The 19,350-nt window shown below is 36.7% G+C and overlaps 1 protein-coding gene across 1 annotated transcript in view; it reads right to left on the reverse strand.

Moving 5' to 3' along the window:
* Window positions 1-478: 478 nt before the first annotated feature.
* The window catches only part of ERICH6 (glutamate rich 6), a 33,100-nt gene continuing 14,228 nt past the window's right edge, over window positions 479-19,350 (reverse strand). The window contains exons 8-14 of the mRNA XM_090286480.1: window positions 18,478-18,635; window positions 17,975-18,045; window positions 16,510-16,655; window positions 10,905-10,990; window positions 9,368-9,523; window positions 6,773-7,001; window positions 479-742 (exon numbers count right to left, since the gene is read on the reverse strand). Coding sequence (XP_090142606.1) covers window positions 479-742; window positions 6,773-7,001; window positions 9,368-9,523; window positions 10,905-10,990; window positions 16,510-16,655; window positions 17,975-18,045; window positions 18,478-18,635 — 1,110 coding nt within the window. The remainder of the gene's footprint in view (window positions 743-6,772; window positions 7,002-9,367; window positions 9,524-10,904; window positions 10,991-16,509; window positions 16,656-17,974; window positions 18,046-18,477; window positions 18,636-19,350) is intronic.

Consider the following 19,350-nt stretch of genomic DNA (forward strand, 5'->3'; position numbering starts at 1 on the left):
CCCTGGCGGGAGGGGTGGCCATTCAGGCAGATGGACAGTTATTCCTGCACTCTAAGGTGAGGTGGCAGGTCTTCCAGAGGAGCTCCTGCCACTCTCTCATGTCTATGCTGTTGGCTTCCTGGCTTCCTGAGATCCTCTCACTTACAGATTTCCTGAAAGCCAGCAGGGTTTTCCTTGACCTTCCCTTCCCCAGCCTTTAGGATAATTTTGGAAGCGTCTACTCTCTCCCTGCTTTCCATTTTCCTGATAGAATTGATTTGGACATGTTTGCTGATTTGCTCATTATCCTGTGTCCTGAAAGTGAGTTGTTTTTCCCCCAACCAAGAATGTAAACCAGTGATGACTCGGGATTTGTTCTAAATCTATAGTAAAGCATATTTATTGGTCTTTTCTAGTCATTTTATACACTTTTCTTGAAATCTCCCACACCCTTTCCTAAAAAAATCAACAAAGCAAATGAAAGCACCATCATTTTTAGTTAAACTTTTTCATTTATTATAGCTGCTATTGCTGTTATTGTATCTTGCTTTATACCGGAATTGTGACAAAGGGCCATTAGTTTTACAGAAAGTGAAGAAAGGTAGGAAGGTTGCTTAAATTTTTCCCAAACTTGGCCAGAGGGAAAATTCACACATCCTTCAAGTTTATGAAACAGGCGTCGAATCTTTATTAAGTTGGCCAGCAGAAGAAGGTCATCCCCGTTCACGTAGCGGAGAACTGGAATCTCTTCAGGGTTCATTAGCTTTTCAGCAAAGAGAAAGGGAAGGGAAACTGAGGCTCTGAAGGCAGAGGCCAGTGGTGGCACTAATTTGGGGTTGGATGCCTTCTTGAGTCTAATTATAAACAGGGGCAGTAGTGTTCCTCTAACCCGAACGGGGAATGAGCTGAAATGCTGTGGAGATCTGAGACAAAAGTAGGCAACAGCAAATAATTTGGATATTTTCAAATGCTTACAATTTATTCATGTAATTTAACCAGCGTATACTGAGAGGAGCACAAAGATGCTGCAAACACAGTTCCTTCCCTGGGAAATGCCAAGTAGGGGCCAGTGTTGTGAGCACTGGCTTGGAGGCTGAGAGAGCATTGAGGGGGTCACCTTCTTCACAGAAGGTGGCACCTGAGCTGGGTTTTCAAGAAGGACTGGAATGACTAAAATTCCTTTCCTTCTCCTAAAACGTGCCCCTACCTCCAGGAGGCCATTCCACATTAACCTCTCTGTGACCTTCCTCCGCCACTGCTCTCCCCACTTCCTCACAGCCTTTCATTCAGGCTGATGTCTGCTTGCAGCTGCAGGAAGGTGAATGGACCTGCTAGCACAGCCTTGCCTGAGAAGTTTCCAGTCTGCAGTTTCAGGACCAGCCTACGGGGAGCATTTAGTGGGGCAGGCTAAATATAAGCTGAATTACTGCCCTCTGCAAGCTGAGTGACCACTTACCTGCAAAAAACACAAGAACTCACAATATCTTTCTGCATTCCCGTCTCTCCCACCCAAGGAAAGAAAGGAAAGAAGGGAGGAAGGGTGAGAAGGAGAAGGAGTATAAGAAGGATGAGTAACAATGAATCAGCATTTTTAACTTCCCTTCAATTCCAAATCCCAATGTATCAGAAGATATTTTTTAGAGATCAATAACAGTTCTAGGAAATAGAAAAAATTTTCATCAGCAGAAATAATCTTCAGGAATTCTTAAAAATCAAACAAGCAGATGGGGCCATATCCAGAGTTAGATAAACGACCAAATGAAACCAGTAACCCAAAACACAGACATTTTGAGCTTAAAATCAATAGAAATGAGAAGCAGGAGAGGCTCTGAGGTAAATATTGGAGTGATCGGTTGGGAGGTAACCCTCGTCCTCACCCCATGTTGAGCCTGACACTGGGGCTGGACTTCAATCCCTCAGCAGCCCATCCAACTTCTCCACAGTTATGAGAAGCAAACTTCAGTAGGCAGAACATAAAGGAAAATAGGGATTCTTAACCACAAAAATAAACACACAACCCAGAATCACCAAACATTTTGGGAATTTTGAGGCCATGACAGAGAGGCACCAGATTTACCTATCAGAGATGCTTATATTCAAGGAAACAGAATTAGTAGCCAGAGGAAGACTTTAGAATATATATAGTTAATATTTTCTGAAGGATTTGAGAGGATTATTGTTGTCAATGAAAAGAAATAACTGGAGACCTGAAAGTTAATTCTATACATATAAAATACATAGTTAACAATTTTAGCGTGACCATTAAAATAGAACATATTAAAAGATTGATTCTGGTAGGTTGGGGAAAGCAACAAAATCCATCTTTATGCTATTTACAAGAGACACATCCAACTCAAAACTAGATTAAAAGGTTGAAAATCTAAGGGTGAAAACAATGCACCAAGCAAATGCTAACTAACTAAACTAAAGCAGGTGTAGAAATTTAACATCAGATGGAGTAGCATTTAAGCCAAAGATCATTAAAAGGGAAATTGGGAATAATACACATTGATAATATTAAAATTTTTTTTCAAAATATCCCACCAAACCCCTTCACAGATACACTGAGTCACATAATGGGCATAGCTGAAGAGCAAATAAGTGAGCTGGAAGCTGGCACAGGAGTGAGGGGTACCACTCACCAAGAAGGTATTCAACCTCTTTTTTATTTTTTAATTATTTGTTTATTTATTTTATTTTTAGAGAGAAGGGAAAGGAGAAAGAGAGGGAGAGAAACATCACTGTGTAGTTGCCTCTCACTTGCGCCCCCAACTGGGGACCTGAGGTGCAACCTAGTCATGTGCCCTGACTGGGAATCGAACCAGTGACACTTGGCTCACAGGCCAACGCTCTATCCACTGAGCTGTCACAGCAGCCAGGGCTTCAACATCTTTAATTTCTCAATCACAGGGTTTCAAGATATACAAAGAAAACTTAGAAATAGTAGGAAAAATAGACAAATTCACAACAATATTGGGAGACTTTCATACATTTCTTAGAAATAAATCAACACTATAAAAAGAAAAGAAATACAGAGATGTGTGGATACAACATTAGACATGTACAGTTTTGTGCTGAAAGTACTGCATGGGGGGTGTCATATATGCAATGCATAAACATGATGCAATCAACCACAAAGAAAATACCAATACATTTTAAACAGCAGAAAAAAATGCAAGCCATGTTCTCTGACCATTTAGACATTAACAAGAAAAGGATAATAATTTGTTTTTATCTATTTGAAAACTCGATAACTATGGAGTTGAAGTAATCAAAATAGAAATTATAAACTTGTTAGAAAGAAAGAAAATCAGAGCACCACATATTAAAACTTGTGGCATATGACCAAAGAGGCATTCAGAGTGCCAGGGTGGAGGTGGGGATGGGGTGCTGCTAATTTAGATAAGGTGGTCAGGAAAGGACTCCCCAAGCAGAAACCTGAAAGAAGGAAGGCAGCAGCTACAAGCTAAATGTAGGAGGAACATTTAGGTTGAAGGAATAGCAAGTGCAAAAGTCCTGTAGCAGGGACATGCTTGGTATTATCTAGGAGAGCAAAAAAGGGCAGGATGAGTTAGAAGAGGGCTTCTTAAAATAAGGAAGTCCAAGTCAGGTACAGTATTGTAGGTCTTTTATAGGACCCTGCCTTACTCTGAGTAAGATTAGAAGCCACTGGATGGTTTTGACCAGACTTATGTTTTCAAAGTATCACTCCAACTATCGTGTTGGAATATACTTGTGGAAGACCGGAAGCAGGGAGACTTATTAGGAGACTCTAATACTTTAAACAAGAGACAGATTAGGTAGAAGAGACAGACAAGAGTGATAGTATTGGAGGACATGGGAAGTCTCAGAGGCTGGAGACAGGGTTATAGGACTTGCGGTTAGTAGATGTGGGGCTGTGAAACAGAGAGGAGGATAACTACTTCAAAGCCTTTGGCCTGAGCAGCTGAAAGAATGTGTTGTCATTTTTGGAGATAGAAAAGACAGAGGGTGGAGCAAGCTTTCAAATCTGATTTTGCTATGTTAAGTTTTCAATGCCCTCTTAGGCCCCCCAAATGGGTGTGCAGGTTGGAATCAGAGATGTGCAAGTCTTGAGTTCATGGGAGGGCCCCCTGGAGATAAAACAAAAAGGTGCCATGGCTGGGTGGCTCGGTCGGCTGGAGCATTGTGCCGGTGCACCAAAAAGATTTTGGGTTCAATTACCAGTCGGGGCACATTTGGGCAGCAATGGATCGATGATTCTCTCTCACATCAGTGTTTCTTTTTCTCCCTCTCTTTCCCTCTCCCCCACCCCCCCTTCCTCTTTCTCTAAAATCAATAAACATATCCTCAGGTGGAACTCAATGAAATCACCCAATGAGTGAGTCTAGCTAGAGAAAAGAGAAGCCCAAGGGCAGCCCTGGAAGCCCTCAACATTCAGAAAAAAAGAGGGGAAGAAAATCAGCAAAGAAAAATTAGAAGGAAGCAAAATCAAGGGAGAGTAGTAACCTAGATCCAATAGAAGAAATGTTTCCAGGAGGAAAAGTGAGAAACTGTGTGAGCTGCTGAGAGGTCATTAGATTTAGCAGCAATCAACTATAGTACATATGACATATTATGTAGCAATTAAAAATAAAATAGACAAATGTGTTTGGAAATACAAACATGGGAAAACCTTTAATACTTGTTAAGTGGAAAACAAAAATAAATAGAACCCCGTAACAATATAATCTGTATAGTATAATCCAATTTTTATTTCTAAAAGATATATATAAATAAGTTATAAATATATAGAAAAGAAATACACACCAAATTTTTGGTGGTCGTTACCTTTGGGAAAGGGGTTAGAATTAAGAAAGGATAAAGGGGAAATCTCATTTTTTTTTGTATACTTCTGTATTATTTGAATCTTCAAATATGAGAATGTATTCACATGTCCCTTTTGCATTTTTTTAAATCCAAAGGGTGGTCATGAGGACAATGAGAAAAGTAAAAACTTTTAACATCGAATTCATTTTTTTGCATCAAGGTGACTTTTTCTGATTAAAATTCACTTCTAAGGGGGGTGGAGAAGAAAGAGAGAGCACATATTTTGTACATTTTTGGTAAGAATGCACTTATTATGAATATAATGTACCAAAAGAAGGCTATGTTGTAAATTTCTATGGTTGGAGTCCAAACCGCTGACTGTAATAGCTAGACTGACTGACGGTAGCTAGACTAATTCTTAGCACATTGTAGACCCTCACTCAATGTTGGTTGAATCTGAAGTTTCCCTCTTGTTTGTGTTTATGAGAGATTCCTGCTTGTGCTGAATATTGAGGTCATACTTCCACTTATTTAAAAGTATAGACCTTTTAGAGGTTGAAGGGACCTTTTGTGTTTTGGAGTTTAAGAGGCTTGTTCAAAGACACACACTTCATATGCTATATGTTTATATACATACACATAGATCTCTGCTTATATTTATTTCTACATCTATGTATATTTCAGCTTTACTGAGGTATAATTGGTAAACTCTACATGCATATTTCACTATCATTGACTGAGTACTTAGCCGATGACAAGCACCATGCATAGTACTTTGCATTTTAATGGAATCCTTACAACAATCTATAAAGTAGGAATCATTATCCCCATTTTGTAGATGAGGTACAGAGGATAGATTGCTCCATGACTTGACTGCTTCCAGACCCGTGAGCTAGACCTGGGCCAGAGCAGAGACTGCTTCCCGTAAGGCCCTCTGAGGCTGTCTGACTGGAATTGACACTGTCTTCTGACACAAAGCATACCTCTCCCTTATGCTCCATGGTGTGCTGGTTCCTGGGACGGCCCCTGTCCTGACCTGGGCATTTTCCTTCCCCTGTTCTGTAAAATTTCTTGGCGCCTTTCAAGCAGTGTGGAGGATATCCACTTCGTCTGCCCAAGGTGGGCCTTGTATGTAAGTTTCCCTTAATAAACTCTGTTAACTGCCAGACTGGAGTGGCCTGCCTTTTTCTTCAGCCTTTTCCTGCCCATCACTTACAAAAGTAGATTTCCAGTCTTGGGGCTTTTTCCTGGGTCTGCATGTACTAACATGAGGGAACTGAAGTTCAAGTTCACCCACTTAGATAAATGGCAGAGTTGAGGTTTGAAACTACATCTTCTGTAACCTGAAGTCCATGTTCTTAACCATTGCACAGTATGTATTGTGAGTTACTGAGAGTGCACTCAGGGCGGTGCCCAGGGTGGTATAGAGGGATCAGTAAGATAGAGATTTTGTAATTCAGGAGCTCACCATCCAGTAGGAAAGGTAGCCATGAGGGCAATTAAAGAAGCATGATTCAGCAAGCACAGGGACAGAGGTGAGTACGAGGACAGACCAGAGAAGGACATGACTGTCCCTCATTGGGCCAAGGGCTAGGCAGTCTGAAGTGTCTCCAAGAAAATTGGGCTTATGCTTGGTCTTGAACATGGTTAGAACCCAGGTCTCCTGACTTAGCTCAGAGCTTTCTACTATAGTAGAAAAACAAACACAATACAAAATCCTAAAACCAAACCCTCAAAGCAGCACTAGACAGTCACAGAGGAAATACTCAGTAAATGTTGCTTGGATCTAAGTCTGAACTAGAAGGAATTTTTGAGGATAAAGAAACAATTTCTAAGACTCCCCCAACTCCATATGAAACTTTCACTATGTGTTTTTTATTAAATTCCAACATTCTTAGTGGATGGTAGATTACACAGGAATATAATTTATCAGTAATAACACTAACAAAAGTTACTTTACTCTTATTATTCTAAATGCTTTAACTGTTTTAAAAAATGTACCTACTTTCACTTTGGTTCCAACACTGATTCTTGCCTGCTGACCCATTGCTAGGAAAGTGATTGAAATCTTGTCTTGTTCTATGATGCGAACTCCAATATGATGATTCAAAGCCAGGAAGACAGGTTTAAATGAAACAAAGGATGATGAAGCAACAGAACTTGACCAATTCCAAGCCCTTACTCTGTTGCCAGCTTGATCTGAATATTGGCCTCCCAAGATATTGATGTATATCCTGGGCAGAAAGGAAATTAACAATCACACGTAGAAACATTACAATTCAACTCTGAAATTCACCCTGATATTTGCAAACCGAGGGGAGTAGTAGTCTATGCTAGTTAATAAAATATAAATGGTGGAAAACCTCAGGTGATAAGACTGTGACTGAACTCTGTACTAATTTGAAGTAGTGAGTTTAATTCAAGACCTACTGATAAACCAAAATGGGTCTAATGATGGAACCAGGATGGTAAAGGGATATGGAAAATGATGGGCTCGGAAGAAGGATGAAGCAGGAGTTTAGTCTGGATAAGAAGAAAAACAGGGGAGTAGGCTATACCTGAAAGACAGGGGAAGACCAGTGCTTAGATTTTCCCCAGGCCAAAATGAAGACCAGGGGATGTAGACTCTGGGGAAGACCAATCTGGCCTCAGTACAACAGTGTTTTCTAACAGCATCAGCACCTGGGAGCCAGGAGTCCTAGAAGGCCTCTCATCAGGGCCAGGTGTGGGCAGAAGAGCTCAGGGCTGTGGTGGAGAAGGGGTCTGTAACAGAGCAGAAGGAACTTAGACCAGCTGGGCCCCCCAGTCTCTTAGTGTCACTAATGCCACATTTTACTGCATACATGCAAATTTAACCCTGCACAGGCTGCAAGCTAGTGGCACTAATGACTCCTATTCTACTTAGTTATCTCCTTCTCATACTCTCTCACCTTCTTCCAACTTGGATCACCATCTCTTTCTTGAGGGGACAGGATATGTAGAGTTCTGGGTACTTAGAAAATTGACTTAATTTAATAATGAATTATTTTTTTAAAAACTAGATGAATCAGCATTGAGTGACCTTTAGTAAAATCACTAACACTTTATTTCCCTACTGGTTAATGGTTATTCCCTACTGATTAATGGTAGTAACCTAATAGTAAAAGTACAAATGAGAAATTGAGGTGATTAGTTTATTGTAGCTGGGAAGTGGGATACAAAATTATCTGTATAATTTATTTAATAAACATTCTTTGAGTCTATACCATGTACAGATACATGCTATGTAATGGCAAAGATCCAGGCTCTGCGTTCTAGGATCTTCACTACAGCAGGGAGATGGGCTTGTTTCACAAGCGGCAGTTAGAAGAAGTTAGGAGCATATCAAGGAATCATGTCAGAGGGCCCAAGAACTGTGTTGGTGGTTCAGAGGGCTTCAGTGGCAAGGGAAAGTCCTAGAAACTAATGGATATCTGGTGACAATTAATGTAGTGTCCCAACAAACATAATACAGAGTTGATAATCAGCTCTGAAGGATAAATACAAATTACCCAATATACAAGGAAGTAATGGATTAATTACTGAGTTGAACAAAAAACACAAATAGCTTTCTGTGTCCTAACTCTCTCAAGTTCTGACAGGGTCCAAACTTTGTCAATCATGGGCAGAATTTCTCAAGATGAGACTGTTTATACCTTTAAATAATTTAAAGGGAGAGAATATATCTTTCTGAAAAGCTCAAAAAGTTTAAATTGTATTTGAAGTAAGAACCTAAATTTCACTTGCTCAGGCTGAATGAAATAATATGAGATCAGAGTATATAAGTTAGTAGATAAAATTGGGATCAAAATCTTAATTTCTCTAGAGATTTTGTTTGTATGTTATTGTTGTTGGTTGTAGCTATAGGAAACTTATTAGTTAGAAATATAACTCAAACAATAACAACCCAATGTAGCACCTGTCCTTTGTAAATCATTTCCTTAGAGGATGCAGTGTAACATTATTAGGGTGCAGATTTCTAGAGACACTATCTGAATTCATATTCCAAATCCCTCGGGTGACCATATAATTTATGTAAAGTTTTTATAATACTGAGATTGTGTACTTTAAATTTTCTGTTTATAGAAAGAACATGATGAGCTTTGTTTTACGAATTTGCCTAGGATTTTTCTGAGAAGCATATGGAAAGGCATAAGCCAAATATTTCTCTGAGTTGTAAATTACTATCTAAAGACTACTCACTTCAATAAATTTTCTTAAAACCATTTTACCATTTAAAAGAAAAAATAAAACTTCTAGTTATAAGATGAATAAATTCTGGTGATCTAATGTACAGTAATTATACTTAATAATCCTGTGTTATATATGTAAAAGTTGCTAACAGAGTACATATTAAATGTTCTCAATACAAAAAAATGGTAGTTAGGAGGCATGATGCAGATGTTAGCTATGGAGGTAATCACTTTGCAGTTTTTAAGTGGATAAAATCAACATGGTTGTACACCTTGAAATTACACAATGTTATATGTCAATTATATCTCAATAAATTTGGAAAATATAAAAAGAAAAATTTCACAAACTCAAAAAACACAATGGCAGCAGGAGGAAACTAGAAGCCTACCAGACATTTCCATTGGGATGATAGCAGGAACTTCTGCCAGAAGAATCCAGCACTGCCAGGATGGCAGGGTTAGTGGGCATGTCTTCTTGGACTATACAAGTGAAACCATTTATCTTGTTGGGCACTCGGATGATGGCTAGGTTTCCAGATGGGTAGCTTAGATCAGATAAGGTCATTGTTCTAATGGTCCTTGACTATTCTGGGAATAAATTCAACTTACATGAAAGCCCTTTGAAAATGTAAAGCATTCTGAAAATAGGAGGTACTGTTTTTATTTTTTAATGTTATTTTTTTAAGTATATTTTATTGATTATATTGTTACAACAGTTCCATTTTTTTCCCCTTTGCTCCCCTCTGCCCAGCACCACCCCTTGCCCAGCAACCCCACCCCCCTAAAATGTTATGCTTTTTATGTGGATCAAAACATATTTATAAGACATACATGCAAAAGAATCCCCTCACCATAATAGTAGCAAATGGAATCTAGCATCATATAAAAAGGATTACATACCATAACAAAATGGAATTTATACCAGGAATGCAAGATTGGTTTAACAAATGAAAATCAATTAATGAAATATACTATATTGACAGAATAAAGAGTAAATAAGAACGCATAATAAAGCCCTAACCAGTGTGGCTCAGTTGGTTGAGTGTCATCCCCCAAAGTGAAATGTTGCTGGTTTAATTCCTGGTCAGGGCACATGCCTGGGTTGCAAGCTTGGTCTGCAGCTGGGGCATGTGTGAGAGGTAACTGATTGATGTTTCTCACCTTCTCTTTCTCCCTCCCTTCCCCTTCTCTCTAAAAATAAATAAATAAAATCTCAAAAAAAAAAAAAAAAGAAAAAGAAAAGAAAAGAAAAGAAAACATAAAGACTGAGTGTTTTCCCTTTGAGATCAGGCAGGAACTAAACAAAAATGTCACTCTTTTCCCTTCTATTCAACATTGCACTGGAGGTTCTAGTCAGGGAAATGTTATCCAAGAGAATAAATGAAAGACATCCAGATTGAAAATGGAGGAAGTAAAACGATCCCTATTTTCAGAAGACATACTGTTATACACAGAAAATCCTAAGAAATCCACAAAACAATCTATTAGAAGTAACAAATGATTTTAGAAGGGTTCTTGGCTACAAGATCAATATACAAAAAAACTGAAACCACCTTTGTTCAGTAACAGGAGACAGGTTAAATGAATTATAGTACATTTCTATAATGAAATACCATGTGGCTATAAAATGGTATTGTATCTCTGTATTTACTGCACATTACATACCCATAACATTATCTATTGTATAATATATGTAAAGGGGGCAAGTTGTAAAATAATGAATAGTTGAAAAATGGATTTAAAAAATTATATGCCCATAGAAAAAAGTAAGAAAACATACATGAAAAGATGCTAACAGTTTTCCTTTGGGTAGTAGAATTTGGGGATAATATCTATTTTAAAAATATTTTCTATGTAATTTTTCTTTATCTGTCTTTTTGTGAAGAAATAAAGCCAATAAAAGTAATTGGTTGCTAGAAAGGATACAATATTTGTGTTGTTCCATCTGGAAATGAAGTCAGAAACTTGCTCCCATGTTTATAGTGCTTCTCCAAGAGCTCATTTCTCACAATCTATAAATCACACAAAATAAAAGGACACAGAACTGTTAATTGTTCAAGACAGAATGCAATTAACTAACAAAAGAAGTCCTTTGCTTGCTAGTCAGTGATACAAACAATTTCTTAATTTAAAATTTTGGCTGTGCTTCAGTGACAGGGAACAATCCTTAGAGATTATTAAAGATTGTCCCTAAACCCTGTAGATAAATTGATAAAACCTTCGGGCAAAAATCTGACATTACATGTTTGTTTGAAGGGTTTTTGTTTTACTTTACACACATATTACTATAAAAACAAAACAAAACGGCAGATAAAAACCAGCCATACTACAAGGAAAATATTCTATATCCTGATTATAGTGGTGGTTACATACTGAAAATTCATAGAGCGGTACCTCCAAAGAAGGTAAATTTTTCTCTATGTAAATTATACTTCATTTCAGTAAACTGACTGTATAACCCAGTAGCAGCTGCAGATCTGGTGTTCCTTCAAGATTGACCTTGAAGTTCTTTTGAGCAAAATGCTAGTGGAGTATCAAAAGATGAAGAAAGAAATATTGGGAGCTGTTCCTTATTTTATCTCCAAGTTGGACTCTTTTATAGGTAATACTCCATAGTGAGATGAATTTATCCCCAACAATATTTTATAATAAAATAAAGATTCAACTTGATTCTATTTATTTGTAATCTTGAATTGTGATAAAATCGATACAAGAATTCCTAGGGCTACACAGTGAAAGAACCTAAATTTTAATGTAAATGTTGCCATTTATTTTAGAAGGTAATACATTTTTCACTTTTAAAAATTCCAAAATATGAAATACATTAAGTGCTAAAATGTGTTATTTTGTTAATCAATAATTATAAAGTAACACCTGTGTTGTCCCCACCCAAGTCAAGAAAGAGAACAATGCTTATACTTTAGAAGCCCCTAGTGTGTCCATTCCAAAGTCAATATTCTTCCTAGACATAACCACTCGTCTGATTTCAAAGTAATTTCTTTGTTTTCATAATTTCTGAACAATATAGTTTAACTTTTCTCATTTTGAATTTTACACAAATGGAATCATACATTATATATTTTTAATATTTTACTTTTCTGTCAACATCGTTTGTAAGATTCATACATGAACAGGTGTGAAGCTGTAGTCCAATACTTTCATTTGTATGTTATAAATAGTGATACTATGAACATTCTTTTTTTTTTTCAGATTTAATGTGTTTTATTGATTAAAATATTACATTTGTGCCAATTTCCCTTCCCTCTGCTCCCCCCCACCCGGTGGCCCCCCTCCCTCCAGTTGTCCCCCCCTTTTAGATTATGTCCATTAGTTGTGCATACAGTTCCTCCCAACCTCTCTCCGTCTATTCCATTCCCTCCTACCATGATCCCCAATTCCTATATCATCTCCCTCCCTCTCCCCACTCCCCCTCCCTGTTGACCTCCCCCCAATATGCTTCCCGTACCCACAGTTCCTTTTCCACTCTCGTTGCCTGTTTAGTTTGCCTTTGTTTCATCTCCCTAGCTTCTGTTTTTTAAACCAGTCCCTTTAACATCTCATATAACAGTGGTTTGGATCTAATGAACTCTTTCAGTTTTATTTTGTCCTGGAAACACTTTCTCTGTCCTTCTATTCTGAATGACAGTTTCGCTGGATAGAGTATTCGTGGTTGTAGGTTTTGGATTTTCATTACTTTGAATATTTCTTGCCAGTCCCTTCTTGTCTGTAGGGTCTCCCTTGAGAAGTCAGCTGATAGTCTAATTGGGACCCCTTTGTACATAATTCTTTTCTTCTCTCTTGCTGCTTTTAAGATTCTCTCTTTATCTTTAATTTTTGACATTTTGATTATAATGTGTCTTGGAGTGGTTCTCCCTGGGTCCAGTCTCTTGGGAACTCTCCTTGCTTCCTGGACCTGCAAGTCTATTCCCTTCCCCAAGTCTGGGAAGTTCTCCTTTATTATATTTTCACTCAATTTTTCAAGTTCTAGTTCATCTTCCTCACTCTCTGGCAAACCAATGATTCTTATGTTGGGCCTTTTATAGCTGTCCCAGAGGTTTCTGATCCTCTCATTGTTGCTTCCCATTTCCTCTCGCTGCATTGGTTGACTGCTTGTTCCTTCTCCATATTCCAGTTTGTTGAAATGAACTCTGGATTTTTTTTCCTCACCATCTGTCTCGTATGTGGTTTTGTTCCTTTCGTTATGAATGTTTTTCGCTTCTTTCATATCTTTTTCCTGCTCTTTTGTGAATTCTGTAAGCCACCTGATAACAATGGCCCAGAACTGAGCCTCTGACAGGTTTCTTATCTGTTCATCTGTCAGGTTCTCTATCTGTTGCCTGGTGAGCTGTGTCACCGGGATTTCTATAGTTGTCTGCCTCATTTTGACAGATGCGTTTTGTTTTCTTGGGCCGGCTGTAGGGGGCAGTGCCTGTGTACGCGTCACAAATCAGCGACCGGCGTCTGCCTGTCTGCGACCTATTTCGCAGCCCTGTGGTGCTTTCTTTGGGGGCGGGGGTCCAAGGTGGATTCACACAGTTATTCAGCTAGGAGACCGGGTTCCGTCCTCCCGCCCCCCTGGGCCTCACTGTTCAAGGCGATGCGGTGGCTGTTTTCCCCAGCGCTGGGGTCGCGCACTGCCAGGGGCTTGACTGCCTCCGGGCTTTTTCGCTGCCCTGCCGCTGACCGCAAACAGCGCTGCCCTCTTTAACTCTTACCTGCCCAAATGGCACCGCTGGTTTATAACTTCATATGTTGGGCTTCCGTGTAGTTTTATTTTCTGGAATTTCTAGTTATCCTTTGTTTTGAAGTAGTTGTATTCCTCTCTAGTTGTAGAGGGAGACCTAGCGTGTCCGTCTAAGCCTCCATCTTGGCCGGAAGTCTCGACTATGAACATTCTTATGCATGAATGCTGGTACTCAGTTCCCTTTGGATATTACACACAGAGGTGGAATTGCTAAATTCCAAGATAATGCCAACATGATTTCCAAGTTGTACCAATTTACATCCCCACCAGAGGCAAATAAAAGCGATTGTTGCTCTATATCATTTCCAACACAGTTTTATCAGACTTTACTTTTTTTTTTTTTTGCAAATATGATAGACATGTACTGATTTCTAATTGTGGTTTTAATTTTCCTTTCCCAGGTTACTAATGAGGTTGAGCTCCTTTACATATGTTTATAGATTATTTGAATTTTCTCCTTTCAGAAGTATGAAAGATTTTTGAGCCCATTTTTTTCCATGTCATTTTTACGTTAGGATAAAAGCTCTTTGTATGTCACGTGCTGCAAATATTTACCCATTCTTGGCTTGTCTTTCACAATTTTAATTTGATAATATGTGTCAACTGTAATTGAAAAACAATAACAGAAGCAGAGAGTATAACACTCCAGCTAGTAGAGGTAGAGCAAAAAATAGAATATTTTAAGTATCCCCAAAGACAAGAAAGGATAAGAGAAAAGAAAAACAGATGATAAGGGGCAAATAGAAAACATCGAGGAATGTCAGTAATTATATTACGTGTAAATAGACTAAATACTCTAGTTATTAGGCAAAGACTCAATTTTTTAAAAAAGAAAAATTTCAACTATTTACTGTTTATAAAAGATACAGCTAAAAAGGATAAAAAAGATTAAATATAATAAATAAAAATGATATTTCATGAAAATATTAAAGAGCATTACTTTCTTTGTTCTTCATCTTTCTTGAATATCAGACTATCCAATGACACAAAGAACATTCTTTAGAATTTTCTTTAATGAGGGACTATTAGTGACAAGCTCTCTTTGCTTTTGCCAAACAATGTCTTTTGGGGGCACATTTTCTTGACCTGTACGTATAGACAGAAGGGATTGACAACAAATATTCAAAGTGATGAAAATCAAGGACCTACAACCAAGATTATTCTATCCAGCAAAGGTATTATTGAGAATCAAAGGAAAGATAAAGAGCTTCCCAAGCAAGAAAAATCTAAAGGAGTTCATCACCATTAAACTAGTATTATATGAAATGTTAAAGGGTCTTCTTTAAAAAGAAGAATAAAAATAGATTAAAAATATGAACAATAAAATTGGTAATAAATACATATCTACAACAATTGAATCTACATAACTAAATAAATAAACACGCAGAATAGAAACAGATACATAGATACAGAAAACATTTTTACAGTTGCCAGATGGGAGTGGGGGTCAGGGTGATGGAAGAAAAAGATGAAGGGATTAAGAAGTACTAATTGGTTGTTACAAAATAGTCATGGGCATGTAAAATACAGCATAGGGAATATAGTCAATAATGTTCTAATAACTATGTATGGTGTCAGATGAGTGAGATCTATTGAGATGATCACTTAGTAAGTTATGTAATGATTAATCACTGGGATGTACACCTGAAACTAATATGATAATATGTGTCAACTGTAATTGAAAAACAATAACAAAAAGTTAGATTACTTCAGTTTCCAAAGTCTTTGGAGGTCTTTTCTTGTGGGATATTATTTCTCTGGATTTTTTTTTATTGTGGTATGGAGTTTCCTTGTGTTCTTGATTCTTTTACATGTGTGCTGGTAATCAAATTTGAAGACTAATTTAGAGGAATAATTTGAGGGCTGGATGAGTGATCTTCCACCAGATAATATTTGGATTTGGTTTTGTCAGGCACCTCAGTTCACTGCCATCCCTTAAATTATATGTCACGCAAGAGAAACAAAACTGGTCTCAGTAATATAATTTCTAGGAACCTATTCTGAGGATATATACTTATATAAAAATTAAATTTATACACAAAGATATTCAAAGCAATGTTATTTAGTTTAGCAAAGAATTGATATAACATGTATATCCAATAATAGGGCAATGGTTAAACTATTTGAAAAAGCACATGGATATTAATGTTAATATAAGCTACACAATAACATGGAAAATATTTTTATAACTGAGTTTAAAAAGAGGTAATAATTTCATGTGCAATAATAATTACAAGTATATTAACAAAAACCTATGCATAAAAATGTCTAGAACTTTTGTTGACCATAAAAATGTTCTATAGATGCCTTGCAATATGGCAACCATTGGTTACACACAACTATTTAACACTTGACATGTGGCTAGTGCAACTAAAAATTACATTTTAAATTTTATTTAATTTTAATTATTTTAAATTTAGCCATATGGAACAGTTGATACTATAATACATTGGCTAGTGCAGGTCTAGAAAATATTGAAATAGTAATAATGATTTTTGGTGATTTTTTTTCCTTTTCTTTTTAGTTTTCAAAGGGTTCCAAATGTTCTTTAATGTATAATGATCACATTTTAAACTAAAAAGGCTTTAACCAAACTAGTCTGCCATAAAACATATGTAAAATATTGTTGTAAAGTCTGGTAAAAATTAAAAGGCCAGGTCTATACCAATTCTTTTTGACAACTAGTTCAATGTGCCATGTACACAAGCTGCCATATTCATCTTTTATAATTTTAGGTAAAATAATTTTTAAAGAGTGGCAAGTAAAAAAAAATTACAAGCTAATTACCTTTCCACATGCTGTCCTAGAATCACAGCAAGCAATGGATATGTTCTTTTCTTCTAATTGAAAATCAAATCGTCTGTCATCACTTATCTCTTTTTTTGGAATATCCACAGAAAGTTGATAAGAAATTGTTTTAAAGTGTTTTGAATCTAATGGGGAAAGAATCACATGAAAGTACATATATGTTTTAAATTTTCCAAAATCTCTATTCTAAAATGAAATTTTAAATTCTATTACAAATGCATTGATTTATCAGACATTTTTAATGCAATAAAAATGAAGACCTTCATTTAATTAAAGTGAAGACCTTCTTTTAATAATGAGACCATTTCTTTGTTAAAAGAAGAAAAATGATCATTTTCATTAAGTGCAATTTTCTGACCTTAGATTTAGTAGGAACAGTTGCTTATCAAGAAACTTGATACTAGAGCTTTAGTTGAAAAAAACAAAAAAATATATCTTCTTTAAGTATCTTTTCTTATTTTCTATTTTCTTTTTTATTGTTTATTCTATTACAGTTGTCCCAATTTTTTTCTTTTGCCCCCTCCTCTAAGTAGCTTTTCAACAGTACTGAGTTGTAGAGGAGGAGCTGATATTCAGAAAGATTAAGTAATTTACCCCAAAGCCTATAACTAGAAAAGCAAGGCTATAAATTCAGAACTTCTGGAGCTGGAGACTATTATACTAAGTGAAATAAGCTAGTCACTGAAAGACAAATACTATATGATCTCACTTTTAAGAGGATTCTAATGAACAAATAAACTAATGAGCAAAACAGAATCAGAGACATGGAAACATGGAACAGACTGACAGCTGCCAGAGGAAAGGGTGGGAGATAGAGTAAAGATGGAGAAGGGATTAATCAAAGTTCATGTATGAGTGACCCATGGACATGGACAACAGTGTGGGAATTGACTGTAGGAGTGGGGGTAGGGAATGGGCAGAGAAAGGCAAAGGGATAAAAATTGGGACAACTGTAACAGAATAAACGAGAATTTTTTTTTTAAGTGAAATTTAAAAAAAAAAACAAAACAAAAGGCAGTGCCCTCAGTGGGGTGGCAGGCGTGGGTGGGGGGAACTTCTGATTCTAAAGCCAGTGCTCCTTCAGTTGAATCAGCACTATTACTATGCTAGCCAGTACCCATGTATGAAGAAAGTAATCTAATAAATTTCTTACATATTTTCCATATCCTAACTTGAAAACAAAATGAGATGTATGCTTAATAAAACAAGAGACAAGGAACTCAGAAGCTCTTGGTGCTAATTTATTTTATTCAATAACAACAAAATGAAGACTAAAAACTTAAAAAGCCAATGAAACACCAGATTTTGAGCCATTTTGACTAATTCACCGCCTGTAATGAGAACTTTAACTAGTGCTTTTAAATATGCCAGTTTTAGCCCTTGATCAAATGTATGAGCTTTCTGACGTACAATTGATGTATACCATGAACACTGACGAACTCACCTTCTTCAGAGAAATTAGTATGTTCATTTGTTTTTACTGCCAGATATTTGGCCATTTTTTGCTCCTGTTTTCTACAAAATAAAATAAGATGCATAAATATGAAATGTGTTTCCAGCTTAAACCAGTATACTACCAATTGTAACTGTTTAAATGTCATCCCTTGTGATATTTATTTGTTATTACTTGTGAATCCAGTCATTTAATCAGAATACATGGGTCTCTTTCTGTTTAGTGGACAAATATCTCCAATATAGAAATTCTGAATTACCCCAAGAGTTTGGGTTGGTAAATTTCTACTTTAAATCAGTGAGTTCACTGAGTTTTGGGGAGTTTCTGAATCTCATAACATTCACCAGAAATTGTAATTGGTTTGCTTTGGCCAATTTTATTTCTTTACTGAAAATATATCTTCGAAATTATATATTTTGAAAAACAACGTTCATTTTACAAAAAGCTCTCTAAATGGACCTCTCTGACTTTCAATATCAAAGGCTCAATGTTACCTCCGCAGGGCTTTTTCCTTTGCTTTGAGTCTATCAATTTCAGTGCCATGGGCTGCATGAGGGTTGATACAAATTAATTCAGCTTTAGAGCTTTGGATTTTTAGTTTTTTCTCATAGATGCAGTCAATCAGATTTTGGAAATAACTACAACAGAGGGCCTGCAAAACAAAGAAGTAATTTTCACCTCATTAGTGCTAGAGGAAGATAATTAGAGGGGGTAAAAACCAAACATGGCTAATGGGTTTGAATTATAATCTATCATAACTTTTTTGGTAACAAACTAACAAAATAATTCATATACGATACAATTAATTCACCCATTTAAAGTATGCAATTCAATAATTTTTAGTATGTACGGAGCTGTGTAACCATCATCACAATCAATTTTAGAACATGAAAACTGTATACCCATTAACAGTCACCCCATCTCCTCCTGTCCTCTCAGCCCCTGGAAACCACTAATTTATTTTCTGTCTCTACATATTATCTGCTCTGTACAATGTATGTAAGTGGAATCATACAATATGTGGTACTTTGCGATTGGCTTTTACTTAGCACAATGTTTTCAAGGTGCGTCTATGTTGTAGCATGTATTAGTACTTCATTTCTTCTTATGGCTGAATAATATTTGATTTTATGAATACACCATATTTGCCCATTCATCAGAGGAAGGGCATTGGATTGTTTTCACCCTTTCTAACACCCTTTGGCTGTTAGAAATTATGCTGCTGTGAACATTTGTATACAAGTTTTTGTGTGGACATATGTTGCCAGTTTTCTTGGGTATGGAATTTTCTGGGAATGGAATTGCTGTGTTATATGGTATTTATATGTTTAATTTTTTGAGGAACAACCAGACTTTTCTCCCCAACA

The sequence above is a fragment of the Furipterus horrens genome, unplaced genomic scaffold (assembly GCF_987537825.1).
Source record: "Furipterus horrens unplaced genomic scaffold, mFurHor1.1.pri manual_scaffold_1, whole genome shotgun sequence".
Taxonomy (NCBI): Eukaryota; Metazoa; Chordata; class Mammalia; order Chiroptera; family Furipteridae; genus Furipterus; species Furipterus horrens.